The 21,563-nt window shown below is 43.7% G+C and overlaps 1 protein-coding gene across 5 annotated transcripts in view; it reads right to left on the bottom strand.

The window, feature by feature from the left end:
* PTGS2 (prostaglandin-endoperoxide synthase 2) overlaps nucleotides 1-21,563 on the bottom strand; it is a gene marked incomplete at its 5' end in the record, with an annotated part of 44,489 nt that overhangs the window by 9,585 nt on the left and 13,341 nt on the right. For 2 of the 5 annotated variants that reach the window (XM_083445327.1, XM_083445324.1), the window contains 4 exons: nucleotides 948-1,129; nucleotides 2,502-2,645; nucleotides 3,880-4,023; nucleotides 5,289-5,405. In XM_083445327.1, coding sequence (XP_083301453.1) covers nucleotides 948-1,129; nucleotides 2,502-2,645; nucleotides 3,880-4,023; nucleotides 5,289-5,361 — 543 coding nt within the window. Of the gene's footprint in view, nucleotides 1-947; nucleotides 1,130-2,501; nucleotides 2,646-3,879; nucleotides 4,024-5,288; nucleotides 5,406-5,852; nucleotides 6,084-11,322; nucleotides 11,375-14,452; nucleotides 17,486-18,375; nucleotides 18,524-18,849; nucleotides 19,137-19,928; nucleotides 20,176-20,522; nucleotides 20,607-21,274; nucleotides 21,457-21,563 lie in introns of those variants that run through there. The other 3 variants (XM_083445323.1, XM_083445325.1, XM_083445326.1) reach the window with 3 other exon arrangements.

Below are 21,563 nucleotides of genomic sequence, written 5' to 3'. Positions count from 1 at the left end.
TTTATTAAACTTCCAAATGTAGGAAGACCTCGGCTTAGGCCTTGGGCGTGTATCCCTCCCAGCCCCCCAGCTGGGGGAAACTGGGGCTCATCAGGGTAAATGGGATATGAGGGTGCTCTGTGAGATGTAAGTGTAGCAGGCAGCCCAGGCCATATCCCCACACGCAGGGTAGTTCACTGACAACTTTTCAGTGTATGGCCAGTGACACCCATATATATAACCCCTTTAAGAGGGGACCCTGGAATTGCCACCGCAGGGGGGCGAGTCACCCCTTCACACACACCCCAAGGCCATAACCGCCAAAGTTGTGACGAACTGCTATGGGGAAGACAAAATGCAGGAAAATTTCCTCCCTGTCCTTCAACAACAAGCAGTCAAAGACCGTAGCAGCACCCGCTAAACAGGAAGAAAAAGTTAACCTGTAAACAAGAAAACATTAAACAGAGGGATGGGAGGGAGGGTGAATCTCCAGAGCCGACTGCCTGGCTATTGTCGGCTTCATCCCCTATTATAAATGGGGTTGGCCCCCCTCCCAGCAAGAAACTTGATAACTGAGGCTGGGCGTGAACCTCCAAATAATACACTGAGAAGCAAGCCAGCCCCCTTTTATTAATAAGTTCCCTGGGAACCGTAGCACCGTGTGCGATCCCACAAAGGGCACCCACATTATCAAGTATGAGTGTGCATTATGCAAAAGGAACCATGGGAAGAGAAGGGAAGTCAATGATATTTTAAGGTTGATTAAGTGAAAAATGTAAAACAGGAAATTTAATAAAAATTATGAAAAAGAAAGAAAAGTGTCTAGCACATAGCTCGGCACCCCCAAGCCTTAATTGAATGCTAACATTTATAAGGTCTAGAGATTATATTTTTCCAGCACCCTCAAATGCATAACAGTTCTACTTTGTAATAGCTAACCAGTCGAAGTCATGACTCTTTCAGCTTACCCCATGCCCAAAGGCCTTTGTGAAGGCTGGCCCTTTGTCCTTTTCTGTACGGAGGTATTGGTGGCTGAAGTGTTGAGCGAAGAATGCAAACATGATATTTGTGCCTTGAGGGCTGGGAATAAATTTTCTCCTAAGTAGAACTTTCTCCACAACGAGCTTCGACTCTGGAAGTTCCTTCTTGCCTGGGATGTAAAATAATCATTTATTTTTCTGACCCTTGTAAGTGCTGGAAACAGAATAGCTGCTGCAGTTTCCTTTTCCCTACAGGTAAGATTCACCTTCTGTTGTGTGGGCAGGGCGGTCCCTCCCCCTACCTGGCCGATCCCTTGGCAACGCCTCCCCAGGTGGGATTGGGCGATTGGCTGAGGTAGGCGGAGACCTCCAGGTATCCAGCCTGGGGAGGGTGAAACCAGCTGTACTATCGAAAGGTGCCCCCCATTTGATGTGGGGAGTGGTCCTTCCTACAGGAATTTGACAGGGAAAATGTAAATATGCAAAACTCCAAATGTACAGTATGTTAAACTCCAAATGTACAATGTTGATAGCTTCTTTGTGTTTTGGAACTAGTCTAATTCTAAAGTAGTACGCTGAATATAGTTCTGGTTTAAACCAGTTTGTTATTAGTTTGGTTGCCAGTACAGTGGTGCTTCACAAGACGAAATTAATTCGTTCTGCGAGTTTTTTCATCTTGTGAATTTTTCATCTTGCGAAGCACGGTTTCCCATAGGAATGCATTGACGGTTTTAAGAAAAAGGTGCAAGACGTTTTCGTCTTGCGAAGCAAGCCCATAGGGAAATTCGTCTTGCAAAGCAACTCAAAAAACAAAAAACTCTTTCGTCTTGCGAGTTTTTCGTCTTGCGAGGTATTCGTCTTGCGAAGTACCACTGTATATGCCCAAATTGGGATGCGGGTGATGCTGTGGGTTCAACTACAGAGCCTAGGACTTGCCGATCAGAAGGTCGGTGGTTCAAATCCCTGTGACGGGGTGAGCTCCCGTTGCTCGGTCCTTGCTCCTGCCAACCTAGCAGTTTGAAAGCACGTCAAAGTGCAAGTAGTTACCTAAATAGGTACCTCTGGCGGGAAGGTAAATGGTGTTTCCGTGCGCTGCTCTGGTTCGCCAGAAGCGGCTTAGTCATGCTGGCCACATGACCCGGAAGCTGTACACCGGCTCCCTCGGCCAATAAAGCGAGATGAGCGTGCAACCCCAGAGTCGGTCACGACTGGACTTAGTGCTCAGGGGTCCCTTTACCTTTACATGCCCAAATGCATCACTTGCTAGCATCCACTAAAAGCCTACCCTCTTCTTATTTGACAAAGTAAGACAAAACCTTTCAATGTGCAGATTTATGATGTAGCAAATGCTCTACATCTTGTGCTTCTCCTTCTGACACATTTTCTAATGTTTCAGCCCTTCTGAGGTATTCCCTGGACATGATTGACCACTGCATTGAGGGGGGAGACCAGGGTTGCCCCCACTGGCCTTGTGTACATAGAGGAGGAATAATATTTCATCTTCTCTTATCTTCACGTATTCAGATTTTTGCCGCTTCTTACCTTTCACACCCATAGGGGTTGGGCAGCTGCGTTCTACCGGCGGAAGTGCTCTGGTATAGTAAGAAAGGTTTGAATAGGCTTCCCAGCTTTTGTAACCATAACGGCTGTTATACGTTGGTGGGCTCTCTATTAAATTGGACCTTGCTAGATGGCCAAGGGATGAATAAAAGAAATTATGTTCAGGACAAGCAATTAATGACTGTGTGACCTAAGCAGTGATAACTCATATACAGTCTGCTTTCACAGAGGATCTAAACCAGGCATAGACAATCTCTGGCCCTCCAGATGTTTGGGACTACAGTTCCCATCATCCCTAGCTAAGAGGGCCAGTAGTCAGGGATGATGGGAATTGAAGTCCCAAACATCTGGTTGGCCGGAATTTGCCTATGCTTGATCTAAACCTCAGTAATTAATGATCTGACCACAGCAACGCAAATTTCAGAAGTGATGTGAGATGATAAGCCCATTCTCAATTTTATACCCTTTGCATTTTTGCATCTTTGGGGCCATAGCAACTCTAAAAAATTATGACACCAAAAACCTCTTGTCAAGGCAGGGGAGTCTGCTGGGCAGGCCACAATTAAACTACCCGTGGGAGTGGACCCAACTATCCCCATTGGTCAGGTGGGCCCACCGCCAGGGGAATGTCCATCCATGGTCTACTGGCATTGGCCAATAGCCGGCAGCCAGGTGATCGGGCCTGTCATTTGCTGGATCACTTGTGTGGCCTGGCCGTGATACTGCCCACTGAGGAAAGTGAGAGGAAATACCACTGTCAAACCCCGTGGAGAATCCTGAAATTTGTAATCAGATGAGGGTGCTCAAAACCCTTTGAGAAAGATCCCCAACTTCCCTCGCAGAAGTACAGACAGCTATACAGGCCATAAAGCTCATTTTAAATGTGTGTTGTACAAAAACTTCTCAAGAGGAGTTTTCACTTTTGCTGTCATCTTCCACAAGAAGCAAATTGCACCTAAGGTATGAAAAGGAAGACTCTTGACTCAGCTATTGCTTTCCATAATGCCATTTATTAGAAAGCTTAGAGGGTAAAATTCAGTTACTGCATTAGGTCAATATGTATAGAAATGACAACTATTGTAGTCAACATATGGTACCTCAAAGAGCTCAGATATATATAGCTGACCTCCTGTTCCAAGCCTATATTCGTTCACCTGGGAATAAGGCCCATGGAACTCAATGAGACTTACTTCTCAAGGAGTAGACATGTATAGGTAAATACCTGTCCCCACTATTAAGCCTCTAATCCAATACTCATTGACCTGGCAGCAAGCTCCATTGAACTCGGTGAGACTTACTTCTGAGTAGATGCGTATAGGACTATTCTGTAAGAACAGCATTGAAAGGTAGGGTTACTTACACATCAATATGTATCTCATGATGGTGTTGCGGAGGAAAGGGGTGTTGTTGATTACATCCCAGACTGCTTTGAAGTGAGTGAGCAGATAGTAGACTGTGGCTGGAGCAGGTTTCAGCATCGCTCTCAGCCAAGTAAAGAATTCCGCTGCAAGGAATGAAGTGCTATGAAAATTAGGAAAAGCATTCATGAAAAAAAATGCAAATAGGAACTGAAGAAAACTGGACCGCCATATGTCCAGGGAGAATCTGCGAAAGGTGGATGTTTGTCCTGGATATTAGGCAAGTAAATAAAAAAAAAAGATGATTTTTGGGCTTTTGCGGGGGGGGGGGGGAGGGAGTGCAACAACTCTGGGATTTGTTTTTTAAAAACTCAACAATTTTCGGGGTGTCCTGGTTTGAAATATGGCAACCCTTTGTTTGAAACCTTTGACGCTACCTTAAACTAAGGTATCTCCAGCTGGACTACAACTCTCATCAGCCCTAGGCACCAGGACCAGTGGTAAGGATTGATGGGAAATGTAGTCCAAAAGCAACTGGAGACCCAAGTCTGGGAAACTCTGCTCTAGATAATCAGTAATAACTTCACTGACTAGTGGCCTCTCTCCATGGCTTCAAACAGGAGTCTTTCCCTACCTTACCTGGTGCCACCAGAGATTGAACCTGGAACCAGCTATTTGTGGGATACCCAGCCTCATATAACTAACATGCTTAAGTCTAATTAATGCATGAAGGGGTTAATACCATAGAGCAAGCTGTCCTGCCAGCCTTAAATATGTCCACTTCCCCTCACTTTGGGAGGAACGAGGTAATCAAGCCTTTGTTCACCCTCTGTCTATTTGAGAAGTTCGGCGTGTAGGGATGTCTGAGCTGGTTGCTCCTGTTCAAACCACATGGCTCACAGAAACCACTATTGAGTTCCTATACCAATTAGTTCAACTGGTTAGCTATTACAAAGTTTGAGGGTGCCAGACCACTACAGTAATTTAGGAACCTTCATCACTTTGTAATTAAGCCAAGTTTCATTGCCTGTGCAATTTTCTGAAGCTCATGAATCTGACCTTTGGAGAGTTTGTAAGTAAACCATTTTTAACTTACCAAAAAACGTGTGGTCTTTTCCTATGCTGCAGGAAAAGTGGAACTTTTGAAGGAACTTGAAAGGGCACATTTTAAAGGTCCAATAGCCTATATTTCCATGCTTACTTTGCTACAAATTTTGTGATTTTAAATATCTACAGGAGTTCCCTCACCAAAGAGTACTTGGTACTTGCCCCAAACTTGCCAAAGAATTACTTTTATACCCATTTTTAACTTGAACCAACACTGTGCAAAATGATGTGCTCTTTACATCACCGGACTATGGCTTTTCTCCTAAATGCTAATTGTGCAAGCGTACCTTTCTGGAATACGTACGTGTAGTGCAGTTTTCCCCGTAATAACCAGTCCGTGTACAATCACATTCATAGCGGTCAAATCCTGCTGTCATGCAGACTCCTCTGTTTTGGCATGGATTTGAGCAGCAAGGATTAACTGGAAGGGAATCGAGAGGTGTGCAGTTAAGTGAGATCTAGAGCAGTGGTGTCCAAACTTTTTTCAAAGAGGGCCAGATTTGATGAAGTGAAGGGCCACGAGGGCCGACCAAAGGGCCAACCAAAGTTGTCGAGCTTTTTTAACGATTGACATTGTTGAGGGTTTTTTAGGATTTTACCCCAGGGAAAAATAAACTGCCACAGGGGCCAAACCGACCGGCGGGCCGGATTAGGCCCCCAAAACAGATTTTGGACATGGCTGATCTAGAGTCTTATAAAAATCCATGAACTAGTGCTAATGAATTAGATCCCAATAGATATACTGCTGCTTGATATTATTAGATTATATTTGCTCTCACATTACATTCAGCCTTTTTTCCTTTGATACTGCATCCTTCACATGTTATGGTATGGCTGTAGAAGGATGGGAAGGCAGCAGCAGGCATACCCTTTGCCTAGAAGATCCCAGCAGCTGCAAGGAGTACCCTGGACAGTCTTTATTTTGTGTGCCTTCCCTTCTTTTCCATTTTTTGCTGTGCTTCAGCATTGTTGTTGTTTAGTCGTTTAGTCGTGTCCGACTCCAGAGCACTCCTGTCTTCCACTGCCTCCCGCAGTTTGGTCAAACTCATGTTAGTAGCTTTGAGAACACTGTCCAACCATCTCGTCCTCTGTCGCCCCCTTCTCCTTGTGCCCTCCATCTTTCCCAAAATCAGGGTCTTTGTCTAACTGACTAGATCTGCTTTCTTAATATCAAACGTTGTTATGACTTTATCCATTGGGTAGAAACACTGAAATCAGGTGGTTCCCCACAAAGCTGAGCAGACTAGGGCCCCGTTTGTGTTCTTTCTCATATTTTAGGTTCTATAAATGCCATCAGTTTGTTGTTGTTGCTGTTTAGTCGTGTCCGGCTCTTCGTGACCCCATGGACCAGAGCACACCAGGCACTCCTGTCTTCCACTGCCTCCCACAGTTTGGGCAAACTCATGCTGGTAGCTTCACGAACACTATCCAACCATCTCGTCCTCTGTTGTCCCCTTCTCCTTGTGCCCTCCATCTTTCCCAACATTGGGGTCTTTTCCAGGGAGTCTTCTCTTCTCATGAGGTGGCCAAAGTATTGGAGCCTCAGCTTCACGATCTGTCCTTCCAGTGAGTACTCAGGGCTGATATCCTTCCATACATCAATACTGGGAAAACCATAGATTTAACTATACGGACCTTTGTCGGCAAGGTGATGTCTCTGCTTTTTAAGATGCTGTCTATGTTTGTCATTGCTTTCCTCCCAAGAAGCAGGCATCTTTTAATTTCGTGACTGCTGTCACCATCTGCAGTGATCATGGAGCCCAAGAAAGTAAAATCTCTGACTGCCTCCATTTCTTCCTCTTCCATTTATTAAGACAGCTGTGGCCGTTTCTGGACAGAAAAGCTTGACCATAGCCATCTGTGCACTGGTAACCTCCAGATTGGATTGCTGCAATTCTATCTATGTGGGGATGCCTTTAAGACTGTTCCGGAAGCGGCAGTTGGTGTAAAATGTGGCAGCTGCTCAGTAGTGCAGGATATTGCTGAAAGAATTGCCCACTGCTGAAAGAATTACACTGACTGCCAGGCTAAAGGCTCGCCAACACTTCTGCTTGTCCCACAGAATTGTAACTGGGAAGGGACCCAAAGGATTGACGCACAGCGTAAATTAATAGGTAATAATAATAGTACTACTACTACTACTACTAATAATAATAATAATTTATTATTTATACCCCTTCCATCTGGCTGAGTTTCCCCAGCCACTCTGGGCAGCTCCCAATCAAATGTTAAAAACAGTACAGCGTTACATATTAAAAACTTCCCTGAACAGGGCTGCCTTAAGATGTTTTCTGAATGTCAGGTAGATTAGATAGATAGATAGATGATAGATAGATGATAGATAGATAGATAGATAGATAGATAGATAGATGATAGATATAGATAGATATATTTATTGTCATTGTCCCATGCAGAACAATGAAATTGAAAAACTACATAAAACTACATAAAAACTACATAAAAACTACATGAAACTACAAAACTACATAAAACATTCAAAAACCCCTAAAAACTCTGAAACCCCATTTTAAAATACAGTGGTACTTCGCAAGATGAATGCCTCGCAAGACGAAAGAGTTTTTTGTTTTTTGAGTTGCTTCGCAAGACGAATTTCCCTATGGGCTTGCTTCGCAAGACGAAAACGTCTTGCGCCTTTTTCTTAAAACCGTCAATGCATTCCTATGGGAAACCGTCAATGCATTTCCTATGGGAAACCGTGCTTCGCAAGACGAAAAATTCACAAGACGAAAAAACTCGCAGAACGAATTAATTTCACCTGGTCCAGCCCCCTGCTATGCTGCAATCCTGCCCACAGCTACCCCTGGGTGGACTTGAACCACCAACCTTCTGGTTAATAGCCAAACCCAGGGTTTTGCCTTGATCCTGCTACTTTCCCCCAGAAAACCCACTCTTTAGTGATAAATCAAAACAAACAGCCTTGTATAAGAAACTCGATAGCTCTTTGTTCTGATTCAGCACTAAAGATTGGGTTTCTCCAAGAGGAAGCAATGGGGCAAATGGAGGTGTGGGAAACCCTTAAGTTCAAGGTGCTGGTTTTGCTGTTGAAAGCACTGTATGGTTTGGGACCAGGATACATGAAAGATGGATTCACCCCTTACTTGCCCAGTCAGTCCCTGAGCTCTACAGCTAAGGGCCTCCAGCAACTGCCATCTTATAACAAGGTTCATTCTGTACAATATAAGAACTGAGCCTTTGGTGACACATACCCTGTAGAATTACCTCCTGTCACAACGGGTGGCACTGTGGTCTAAATCACTGAGCCCAGGGCTTGCCGATCAGAAGGTTGGCGGTTCAAATCCCCACGACGGGGTGAGCTCCCGTTGCTCAGTCCCAGCTCCTGCCAACCTAGCATTTGAAAGCACGTCAAAGTGCAAGTAGATAAATAGGTACCGCTCCGGCGGAAAGGTAAACTGTGTTTCCATGCATTGCTCTGGTTCACCAGAAGCGGCTTAGTCATGTTGGCCACTTGACCCAGAAGCTGTACGCTGGCTCCCTCGGCCAGTAAAGTGAGATGAGTGCTGCAACCCCAGAGTTGTCCGCGACTGGACCTAACGGTCAGGGGTCCCTTTACCTTTACCTAAATATTAGACAGGTGCCGCCTCTGTTGTGTTTTTGACACCTACTGAAGACCTTCCTTTGAAACAAGCCTTTGAAGTAGGCTTTGTCCCAGTGTGCATTAGTATTGGAATTGTTCTTAAGAACATCTACTGAACATCTACGCTTTCAGCTAATGTTCTTAAGATGTTTTTGTTGTTCTGTTGCTTGTTGTTTGCTGCCCTGGGCTCCTTGGGGAGGGAAGATGGGAGATAAATGCAATAATAATAAATAAGAAACTTCATTCAGTGTCATTATTAGCAACCTGGCAACGTCGCTTTCTTCCATTGGTGCTACAGTAGTAAGACACACTAACACCAAAGGGTCTTTCCAGTTGAACGTTTAGTTGTAGAAAAACTCTGGATGAAATTAAGGGGAATCTACTATTGGCAAAGATGGAGGAAAATGTGATGGCTTTCTCCATGCAAATCTTACACAATGGATTTCATTAGTCCAAATATTCGAATCCTTGAATAAGAGTCATTCTGTATGATTTACCGTATTTTTCCGTGTATAAGACTAGGTTTTTTAACCAAAAAATTAGGTTTAAAATTAGGGCTCGTCTTATACATGGGTAGTGTTGAGGGGTGTTTTCTTAATTTGGAGTCCCCAAATATAGGGGGTGTCTTATACATGGGGGTGTCTTATACACCGAAAAATACGGTATAATCTTAACTAAAACCTACGGGTAGAAATTACTCTCATTTGCAGGAGCAAATGTAATGCAAGATCTAAATATACTATGGTTTTCCTTCAGCTATTCATCTTTATGCTACTTGCTTGCCAAAATCATTTCCAGGAGGTTTGAAACTATAAAACAAATTATAAAAGCTATGCAAAAATAAAACAGATCCACCAAAGCATTAAAACATTCTTAATTAAAATACACACTGAAACAAGCCATTTCAAAAGCATAGCGATTTAAACAGTTAACGGCAATTAAAACAAGAAGATCAGAAAGTCAAGTTTATCCTGCTCTGTCAAATCCCATTCCATCGTAACCAAAGCAAGCCCCATTGGGTGGGCATGTCTAATCTTGTGCACCTGGAAGAGAATTTAATTATTTCAGCAGGTTTTAATCTGATCCTATCACTTCCTATATCTTCACTGCCCCAGAATGGCATTTGATGTATGGTCTCAGAGACTCAAAGTATAAGTGACATTGCAGTTTCTAAACCGCACCCCCCCTGCCCCCGACCGTGGCTCTAAACGTTTATTATCATCTCTTAGAAGGATAATTAGCAATAAGCGCTTCCAGAACCACTGGAAATCATTTAGCTGCTTTTGCCTCTGCAGCACAGACTGTTCACATCTAAATGAGTAGATGTAAAAAAGAGACAAAGCATACAGTGGTTTAAAAACAGAAGTCCCAATACCTCTCCCCATTTATCAGGCTACACAAATGATGTAGAGGGGGAAAGGCTGTTATTAGCTCCAAGATCAAACACTTTTAAAGCTTTCTGCCCCTTGCTCTCCCTTATATATCATTTCCTTCCCAATGAGAAAATCAGCCAGAGATACTGAGGGAAGGGTATGAATGGGGGCATAATCTTTAGTTAGCATTTCATTAATCTTTTCAGAATGAGTGCACTGGAGGCAGAATACAGGCATTTTCCGGGTTCGCGTCTCTGCTCCTCCACATGCAGCTGCTGGGTGACCTTGGGCCAGTCACACTTCTCTGAAGTCTCTCAGCCCCACTCAGTGGCATAGCGTGGGGGGTGCAGGGGGGGCCGGCCGCACCGGGCGCAACATCTGGGGGGCGTGCGCTCGCACTCGCAGCTCTCTGCCCCTACCTGGCTCACTCACTCTCTCCCACTGCAGTGCTGGCTGTGCGAATCCGATCCGAGCTGCCAGGTCGCCGCCCACTGTGGAGGGGAGGGTGCGAGGCATGCGGTGCGGTGCGGAGAGAGAGCGAGGGACTATCTGGGGGAGGGATAGTGCAGCGGGGGGGGGGGCTCAAATTACTTGCCTTGCCCCGGGTGCTGACAACCCACGCTACGCCACTGGCCCCACTCACCTCACAGAGTGTTTGTTGTGGGGGAGGAAGGGAAAGGAGATTGTTAGCCGCTTTGAGACTCCTTAAAGGGAGTGAAAGGCGGGGTATCAAATCCAAACTCTTCTTCTTCTTCTACGTTTGCCTTTTGTTAAAGGAAATTAAGCTTAATTCAGACAACACAGGTATTGAGGAGACGAAGCCAGAAATAATTATTACATTCATAGATACAAGGATAAAACCTCTCATGCTCTTACAGTCCAAACAGAGCACTCTAAACTCTTATCTGTAGAGCTCCTGCTAAGTCTTCTTCTCCCCTTCAACTTCATCGTCCACCTAACCTGTCCATAAAATGCCTCTTAGGGACAGCTGTGTGAAACTTTCAGGAAACTTAGAAGTTAACCTCATATTTCAGGATGACTTAAACATTTCCAAACACCACCCGTTGTTTTCAGTTAAGAGCCACTTTGATCCATAACTGTAACCCCAAATCGTTCTTAAAAACCCACGGAACTCCAGGAAGAGACTACCATGAGGAACATCTTGGGAGTACATTTTAACAGCCCAATCCCATCCTTACTCAGAAGTAAGTCCTGTTGCACTCAGTGGGACTTAGGTTGAAGCAAGAGGGCACACAACTGCAGCACAACAAAGCACTGGCTTTTCTAAATGGTTATAACTAATTTAAATGGGTCAACAGAGGAGGAGGAAAAGGAGTCACGATGCTCACCTGCTTGGCTGATGGCAGAGAGAGAAAACAGAACAATGCAGGTTAAAAACATTTCCTAACTTTGAGGAGAAAGTAGCAGACTCAGCTTCTGTTATTTAGTATATAATATGATGATATGATACATATTAATATAAATATAATATTATAATAAAGATAAATTCCTGAGGAGTTGTGGCACAATGACTCCTACTCGTTGTTTACCCCTGCAGGATTAGCAATTTCTGCTCTTGGTGCTAATTTTGTGTCTGCAGTAGGTCCAGCAGACGATCTGCCTTTATGGACCAGTTAGCGATGACTTATAAACCTGAAGCAAGCAAACTCCACCCATTATTCATAACAAACTAAGGGTGGCAGAGTGTGTGTGGGGGGTGATCAATTAAAGTTGGAACAGATTATCCTCATGTTCCCTTTCAACTCTATGATTCTTTCTCCATAAACAGTTGTATCAGCCCCATGGTTTTCCACGGATCTGAGGGCAATGAAACAATCGCTGAGATGGCTAGAGCATCGGTGGTGGATAACTCATTCTGTAGCTGACCGGACACGGGTTAGAGCTCAACGTCGAGCCTACCAAGTGGGGGTAGCGACGGCGAAGAAGACTTTCTTCACTGCCTCTATTGCATCTGCAGAAAACAGCAGCAGGAGACTTTTTCAGGTGGCTCGCAATTTAACGGAACCACCTGCTACATCGGGGCCCAGAATGGGCCACATGATCTCCTGCAATGATTTTGCAAAGTTTTTTTGCAGATAAAGTCGCTCAGATTCGGGAAGAGGTAAACTCCACCGTGGGAGCAGGGCCAGGGCGGGAGAGTGCTAGAGTCCTGTCTAGTCAAGTTGCGTGGGATCAATTTCAATCTGTTACCTCCAAGGATGTGGACAGGCTGCTTGGACGAGTGAAACCAACCACCTGTCTCCTTGATCCTTGCCCATCCAGGCTTATAAAAGCTAGCCGGGAAGGGCTGGGCGATGGGCTTCGCAGGGTGGTGAATGCTTCTCTCTGTGAGGGAGTCTTCCCAGACCTGCTGAAAGAGGCGGTTATCAAACTGCTTCTTAAAAAACCATCTTTAGATGCTGCCAATATGCCCAACTAACGCCCAGTCTCAAATCTTCCATTCTTGGGCAAGGTGATTGAGTGAGTGGTTGCTGAACAACTCCAGGCACACCTGGAAGAAGCGGACCATTTGGATCCCTTCCAGTCAGGATTCAGGCCTCACCATGGGACTGAAACTGCCTTGTTCGCACTGGTTGATGATCTCTGGGGGGCTAGGGACAAAGGTGAGAGCCGTTTCCTAGTTCTGCTGGATCCCTCAGCAGCTTTTGACACCATCCTTCTGGACCATCTTGAGGGGCTGGGAGCTGGGGGGCACTGTCATTCAGTGGTTCCGCTCCTTCCTCCGCCGTGTTCAGAAAGTGGTGGTGGTGGGGATGAGTGTTCAGACCCCTGGGCTCTCACTTGTGGGGTGCCTCAGGGTTCTGTCCTCTCCCCCATGCTTTTCAACATCTACATGCAGCCGCTGGGAGAGATAATCAGGGGGTTGGGGCTGGGTGTTCATCAGTATGCGGATGATACCCAGCTCTTCCTCTCTTTCAAATCGGAACCAGTGAAAGCGGTGAAGGTCCTGTGTGAGTGTGTGGAGGCGATTGGAGGATGGATGGCGGCTAACAGATTCAGGTTGAATCCTGACAAGACAGAAGTACTGTTTTGGGGGGACAGGAGGCGGGCAGGCGTGGAGGACGTCCTGGTTCTGAATGGGGTAACTGTGCCCCTGAAGGACCAGGTGTGCAGCCTGGGAGTCATTCTGGACTCACAGCTGTCCATGGAGGCACTGGTCAATTCTGTATCCAGGACAGCTGTTTGCCAGCTCCATCTGGTACGCAGGCTGAGACCCTACCTGCCCGCCTCCTGTCCCCTGCTTGGACTACTGCAATGTGCTCTACGTGGGGCTACCTTTGAAGGTGACCCGGAAACAACAACTAATCCAGAATGCAGCAGCTAGACTAGTGACTGGGAGCGGCTGCTGAGACCATATAACACCGGTCTTAAAAGACCTGCACTGGCTCCCAGTACATTTCCGAGCACAATTCAATGTGTTGGTGCTGACCTTTAAAGCCCTAAACGGGCTCGGTCCAGTATACCTGAAGGAGCGTCTCCACCTCCATCGTTCTGCCCGGACACTGAGGTCCAGCACCAAGGGCCTTCTGGCATTTCCCTTGCTGCAAGAAGCCAAGTTACAGGGAACCAGGCAGAGGGCCTTCTCAGGAGTGGCACCTGCCCTGTGGAACGCCCTCCCACCAGATGTCAAAGAGAAAAATAACTACCAAACTTTTAGAAGACATCTGAAGGCATCCCTGTTTAGGGAAGACTTTAATGTTAATAGGTTATTGTATTTTAGTGTTTTGTTGGAAGCCGCCCAGAGTGGCTGGGGATACCCAGCCAGATGGGCGGGGTATAAATAATAAATTATTATTATTGAAGCTTTTCTTTTCTTATTTATCCATCCTCTTTGTAACCTCCACTTCACTGCGTTTTTCGAAGTCTACCTAGCCTAGAGATGGTAGACCTGTTCAAGCTGGACTGTGTCCACCCCGCTCCCCCAGGTGTGTTTCACATCACTTTCAAACCTTGGCTAGAGACAAATGAGGAACAGCTTAAGGATTCCAAAAGGTGTGATGCCTGTTTGAGAATCAGACAGTAGGACTGACCACCAAAGTGTGGGATGCAGATATCCTTTGGATAACTCTCATGTAAAAACCCGACACTGGAAATGCATTGAGTACACATAAATGAGAATGGTAACAAAGCCTTAATCGACGGGAATCTTGGGTACATGCACCTATGTTGGAGATGTTCAGGGCCTGTAGTTGAATGTGGTACTCCAGGATAATGTTGGCCTCAGGATTCTCTCATCAGATCCCTCTCCCAGACCACATCCCTGAGTAGTCCTGCCTGGGGAGAATGTGCCCTTGAATTGCAGCAACAACTTTTGCCTTCCTGAACACAGTATGCCGGGGGTCTGTGTGTGTGTATGAGTGCAGAAACCTGACTTCTGCATGGCTAAAAAAAGGCCCCACCACCTTGCACTACTGTTCATTGCGATGGGAATTGAAAAATGCAGCAGACACGAAAGAATTAGCTTTCAAATAATTTATTTGTAGAAGTACACTTTGCACATCATGGAACGTTAAAAAAACACACACCACCAAACAGTTTTCAAACTATAGTAATAAATAAGGCCACAATCCAGAGAATATGCTTAAATCCCATTGATGTTAACAACAACACAAATGTGACTTAACTTTATCTGGATGGCGGTCACTACAAAATTCTTCCCTGTGCATAATCTGGCATCATTCTAAACACCCAACCAAGACCAGCAGGCTGGGATAAATAATACTTTGTTTTTTTTAAAAAAATATGGAAATATTACAGGAATAAAATGAGGCTGTGTGATGCATATCCAGTGAACTTAATGCAGAGGAAGACAGAATTCCATAAAAATGGCACCATACAGTGAACTACAGCTATTTAGAACACACACGGCACTTGCAAGTAATGTACTTTTTTTTTCTTATTAAAGAAAGGTTCCAAGAAAAACAGGCTCACAATCTAATAATTACAAGAGACATAGAAGCGGAGGCAGCACTGAGTAGGTTGTAAAAGCTTGTGGGGAAAGAACAGTGAACACGAAGTTCAGGAACTGGCAGGACTAGTGTCCTAATTTCAAAGAGAAAGAACTTAAATGGGAGAAGTGATAGGCATCAGAAAGAGATGAGGTAACTTCTAGGCCTGAACTAATCAAAAGTACAAAGAGGAATGGAATAGAGTGTTCTCAAAAAGGACAATTAGCCCTATAATCTGTGGGCACAAACCACCAGAAGTTCTCCTCAGCAACCTCCACTGAGTGCTCCAAAAGCACAAACAGCAGATATCATGGAGTTTTCTCAAGAGTTTCCTGGTGACTTTTGTCCATATTTCCTTGAGTTACACCAATATTTCCTTTTCCAGTGATATTTTTTCCTTTAGCACTTTGTTTTAACAGATAATCATTATATCAATTTCCAGAGTACAAATAACAGAGGGTTTTTCAACCAAGAGGGCCAGTAATGTATGGGCTTCAGAACCATACTATTAAACATGCATTTCTTAAGCAATATGAAAGGTTTAATACCTACAATATGAGAAGAAGGTTGCATTTCCCAAGTTAGCAGTCCATTAATTATCATCTAATTGAATGGGTAAAATTGACAATACTCAAGTTATTGATTGAAGTGCCTATTGGTTTACTTGAGGAATTATGTTTATTAGCCAACTTGAAAAGTGGAATAGAATTTTTTTAAAAAATATAGAAACTGAAGTATAATAATATTAACAGAAATGCAGTGTCAGTATCCAAAAATTGAAATGGCTTTTGTATACATAAAGTGCTGTGTTAAAATGGGGCTTGGGAACCTAAAGTACTGGTCTATATCTCAAGTCATATCGATTTGAGTCCTAAATGACATCCGAAACTCCAGTTCTTACTTATGGGAGACATATATATCACTCATTACATTACATAGGCATCTCAAAAGAGGCAGCACAACTATCTCACTAGCTCCTCTATGGAATTTCAAACACCTGAAGGCACTTTAGGGTTCAGAAAGAATGAGTTTAGTGTTATATTCTACAACAGAGGTCGTCCACCCTTGTTCTGTATAGAGCCTTTGAGTCTCTGCAAGGACATTAAAATGATATGGATCCACTCTTTATAATTGAAAACTATTAATTTGGGAGGAAAAAGAAAGGACTGGTTTTTGGTTGTTGTTTTTGTGTTGGTTTTTTACATATTCTTAATTATAATGAAAGAGAAACCTACAGTTCCAAGCCTTTGTTTGGAGCATTAAAACCAAAAAGTAAAATTTCATCTTCCAGTCACAATTACATAGAGCTAGGGGGGAACTTTCCATTAAAAAGCAATTGAGATTCTGCAGAGACTGCAAGCTCCTATACATTTCAAGAGGAGTTACATGTGAATGGTTTCACTGGGTTGCGTCCTACACATTTGTGGTTTTACTCTTAGAAGAGGAAGGAACTGTGTGTGCAATAAAAGGGAAGTGCAGTTATAGACACACACAAAATGAAGATCAGTCCATTGTCAAAACCTATTGCTGTGTCACATGGGAGAGGTAGTGAAAATAAATTTTCCTTTCCCCCTAATTTGCATCCGTGCTCCCTCTCAGTTTAAGTGTTTGTGCACCCTACAGAGTTTACTATAAACAGGAGGTAAAAATCCTTAACTTTGGCTAAACCATAAGGATTCTTTTTGTCCTACATTAATTTTGTAAAGTACAAAGATTTCTGTAAAAGGACAGTTTTCATGAGCACAGATTTCCAGAATTGTTCTGGATTTTTTTTTTTTTTTTTTAAATAGAGCACTTCCAGACTCTCAGATAACAGCACGTAACATGGTTTTGTATTTAGGATCATACCTGTCAAGTTTAAGAGGCAGAACTATTGTTTATGTTCAAGTTTAAGCAGCAGATCTAATGCCCTGATCCATTTTGGAATACATCTTTCTGGTACAGAAGATAGTCTTAAAAACCAAGGGATCCAGTCCTACAAATCTAAGCAGAACTCCCCCTTTAAGTCTGGCATCGTGGGTTAGACGCCAAGGCACAGGAAAAAAAATCCATGGTGTTTTGCCTGAACTATAAATAACAAAAAAACAACAACAATATAATAGATATCATAAATAAATAAATATACAAATAGCTGTTCTCTATAGCTCAGCAGAGCGCTCTTTTAGTAGCACAGCTCGGCCGATCTCGTCTCTTGCTGTGCTGGAGGTGCTCACGTTATTCGTTGCTGCTGTTGCGGGGTTTATGACGTGGAAAGCCACGAGAGGACACCCTTCCACATTGTTGCAGATAAGGTTTTGGATGGAAGCTGTGTTCACTATGTCAAAGCCAACTTTGCCCCCAAAGGTGCTGGGCTTCCAGTACTCTGGTGAGCAGATGACATTTCCCATGAGACCTTTCAGGGAGAACGGTGCCCCAAGTTCTATCATGGTCTCACCAAAGATGGCTCCAGGACGTGGTTTTTCGACAAGCAGGGCTGGGTACAGCTCCATAGCATCAATATCCCCATAGAGTTCTTCAAGTTCTGCAGCCATTTCTTTTTCTCCTGGAATAGGGAGACCCAAAAAAAAACCACATAGTAGTAAAACTTCAGCCTTTTTCTCCCCAGTTTTGTATTCAGTTCTAAATCACCAAGTAATTATTCTAGAAGATTCTGAAAAGGAGCATGGGAATTGCCTTATACAGGAGGACAGGGAGAAGATTCTAGCTGTTGCAAAAGCTGCCATGAAAGTAATACAGAAGAAAATAATAGAGACAAAGAGAGAGAAATACAAGTCTGTAATTCTAGAGAAAAGTTGCATCAGCAGGGGAAAAATCAATGCACTTGGAGAAGAATGAGTGAAATAGCAACTCTGTAAGATATCTTCTCAAGGTCTTTGATTGACACAGAATTTTCTTCATGAAAACCAACATAGAAGCTCCCCCCATAAGAGTCTATTTTCTTCCTTTTCATCCTTAGAACGTAGTTTTCCTTTTGAACATCTCTCATTGCAGATTGAAATGACAGTGAGGAATCTTGTCAGAGGAGCTGCAACTACCCAATCTCCAATGAAAGACAACAGAGCTTTTCTACAAGAACTCAACACTTTTATTTCAAACAAGAAGTTCTTGATATACTGAGAAATTCATTTATTGGTTATATTGCTTGAATCTTGGATTTGGATTTGAACATTTGAGTGCCAACTTGAGGGCCTTTTGGGATGAGAGGCAGCATAGAACTGAACTATGACCTAGTCTAACTCAACCCATTGGAGCATCTAGTCTTTAGCCGCCTACACAATCCTGGACCTGCTAATTGCTTTCCCTTAATTGGAGATGCCAAGAATTGGACCCCAAACATCCCCATGCAAAGCAGAAGTTTGATCTCTAAGTTGTGCAGCTTTGCCCCCAAAAACGAATCTCTTGTTTTTCTATAAGTAGAGGACAAGGTCTTACCTGTGAGCTCTTCAAATGACTGAAAAGGTTTCAGCATAAAGTGCTTCCGATACTCATTCAAGGAGCGGTATCTCATCTGTCGGCTTTGATCAATGGAGGCTTTCGCTACTTTCTGCACCGCAGCAGGGACGTTCCGCCCACCAGCTACCTGTTATCAAAGAAATGGAGTAATATGAGAAACCACACGGAGATCAGAACTTCAAGCCCCTTTGAAATCAGATGGACCTCAAACATTTATTCATCTCTTGGATTTACAGTGAGAAACTTGCTCATGCTATTCACTCCTCCGTCTGAAATATGACAGAGAAAGCTGAAGGCAGTCTAAAACTGTGCCACAAATTCCCCCTTACCCTAATCATTCTTCCCGTGCTCAAAACATTTTCAGATATTGGAGTGATTTAACAGGTGGACAGATGTACCCTATTGCCTTGAGATGAAGGCTATGCAATTTCTTAGTAGAAAATAAATTCTTACCCTTCCAGCCCTTTGCCTGGAGAAGGATTCCACCATATGGGAAAGGCCATGCTCTAACATGATGGAGTTGTTATAGATGAACTGCTGGTATGTGTACTCTTGGTCATGAATCTGGAAGGTATCAGGGAGGAGAGGGTGCCAGTGGTAAAGGGTGTTGAATTCTGCCGCTATTCTGTTCTGATACTGGAATCTCTGGTTGAAGAGCAGCTCTGGGTCAAACTTCAACTTGAAGTGGTAGCCACTGAGGTGCTGCACGTAGTCTTCAATCACAATCTTGATGGTCTCTCCTGTTTCCCCACAGAAAACAAAAGTCAGTCAGTATTTTCATTTCCAAAACAATAAAAGGGTAAAGCACCCTTAATGGTTAAGTCCAGTCAAAGGCAACTGAGATGAGACACTTATCTCACTTCAGGCCAAGGGAGCCGGTGTTTGTGTACAAACAGCTTTCTGGGTTGTGTGGCCAGCATGACTAAACTGCTTCTGGTGCAACGGAACACAGTAACGGAAACCAGAGTGCACGGAAATGCCAGTTACCTTCCCGCTGCAGTGGTACCTATTTAACTCCTTGCACTGGCGTGCTTTCGAACTGCTAGGTTGGCAGGAGCTAGGACAGAGCAACGGGAGCTCACCCTGCTGCGCGGATTCAAACTGCCGACCTTCCGATTGGCAAGCCCAAGAGGCTCAGTGGTTTAGACCACAGCACCTCCTGTTCCCTTATATTTCCTAAACAATATTGAATGCTGAAGAATACAAAAACGACCTTCCTGATTCAGACCAAAAATGCATTTTGACTGGCAACACATTTCCAACAGCGGCCAACAAAATGTCCCTAGGAAACTCAGAATCAAAATCAAAAGGGTAATAAGCCATTCTTTCACGTTCCTATTCAGTATTCATACAACCTATTGCCTCTATACATGGATGTTCGGCTTAGACAACATAGGCAACAGATGATGTTGGGCCGCAAATTTGTCTCAACCCATTTAAAGCCATCTTAGGTGATGGCCATTGCCACATCTAGCAGCAGCAAAATTTCATTGAGTAATAGTGTGTTAACAGTGAACATTTGTAAGAATTACCTGTTAAGATCAGGCGGGCAGTTTGGAACAGCTGCTCATCATCCCATTCTGGATGCTCACCCTTCAGAATGTCACAGACCCGGTTGTGTTCCCGGAGCCATAACGTGGCGTACATCATCAGCCCTGGAACCAAACCAAAGACCTCTTGCCCTACAGAAAATTTCAGGTGCTCAGGGACATGTGGTGGGTAGATCATTTCTGCCTGAGTTTCTTTGACCGTGGGTGGGTACATCTCTCCATCGATCATCTGTAATTACAAAATAAATAAATGAGCATGGCAATGCAGAGAATCTTCTATCATACTGAATTTCAGCCAAGAATACTAAAATCCAGTTCAAATATAATATGTTTATACTTGTCAATTTCCAGTGGGTTTCAAGTACAGAGGTTTGTTGTAAATTGTAGCATTGATCTAGATGCACATAGTTATCTAGTAAGAATAGGGTGTCTCATGCAGTTATTGAAATGCCTGTGGACCTTCTGTGCATCAGAGGAAACATGGAAGCTCCTCTCTTCCTGGTAAAGATGTTAACATAATTGATGCTATCGTTTTCTCAGCACACTGCAGGAATTTCAGAAGGAATCCAAACTAACCTGAAATTTCAGCTTCCCGTCCTTAAACAGTCTGAGTTTCATCTGCCTGTCCAAAGTTTCTCCATAGATGTGATTTAGATCAACCTGTTGAAAAAATAGGAACATCAAAGTCTAATTTTAATTTGTCGGATGAGACAGAAAAACAATTAGATTCTCCCTCTAAATGTTTCAGAACATAATATGTTGCAGTGACGTTCCAATGGAAGCGAGAGTTCTCTCCACTCATTAAAAGTGTTGGAAAACAATGTTATTTCTCAAATGTCATTACCGATAAAATTTCGGAAGCACAGCTTTTTCAAGTTTTTGCACTTGCTGACAACTTCAAAAAGCAGGAACCCTTATAAACAACCACTATTACAACAGTATAAATCATCACCACCCTTGCTTAAAGTGTTATCTTAGATAGTTGTGTTGCAGACAAAACCGGTTTATAAGCAGACACACCGACTACATTTTTCACCCCAAATTCAGGAATGCAATAGTTATTTTTCCATAATGAGGAGAACCTAATTGCTATGTATTTTAGAGACTGACCAAATAAAGTCAAATGGTTCTCCCACACAGTGGGCACATAAGATTATGGGAACATGCTATTCTGAGGTTATGCAAGAGAGATTTGCTGTACATTGTGGCTATCGCAATATTGTTGCAACTCCTTTGTGGACGGCAAGATATCCCTCTCACCGCAGGAGTTGATAAAAAGGTTTGTTTGCAATAACTCATCAGTCCAAGTCACAGTTCTGCCATCTTACCCCATGTCCAAGAGCTTTGGTGAAGGCTGGTCCTTTGTGATGATCTGTCTTGAAGAACTGGTGTGTGAAATGCTGGGCAAAGAATGTGAACATGATATTTGTGCCTTGTGGGTCGGGAATAAATTTCCTCCGCAGTAGAAATTTCTCTACAATGAGCTTGGAATCGGGAAGCTCCTTCTTACCTGGAATGCAAAGCAATCATTTATTTTTCTGACACCCAAAGGGACTAGAGCAGTGGTTAGCAAACATTTTCAGCAGGGGGCTGGTCCACTGTCCCTCAGACTTTGTG

The sequence above is a fragment of the Podarcis tiliguerta genome (assembly GCF_965153285.1).
Source record: "Podarcis tiliguerta genome assembly, chromosome: 6".
Classification (NCBI taxonomy): domain Eukaryota; kingdom Metazoa; phylum Chordata; class Lepidosauria; order Squamata; family Lacertidae; genus Podarcis; species Podarcis tiliguerta.
Note: the sequence above shows the minus strand (reverse complement) of the source record. Positions and strands in the feature narration are given on the sequence as shown.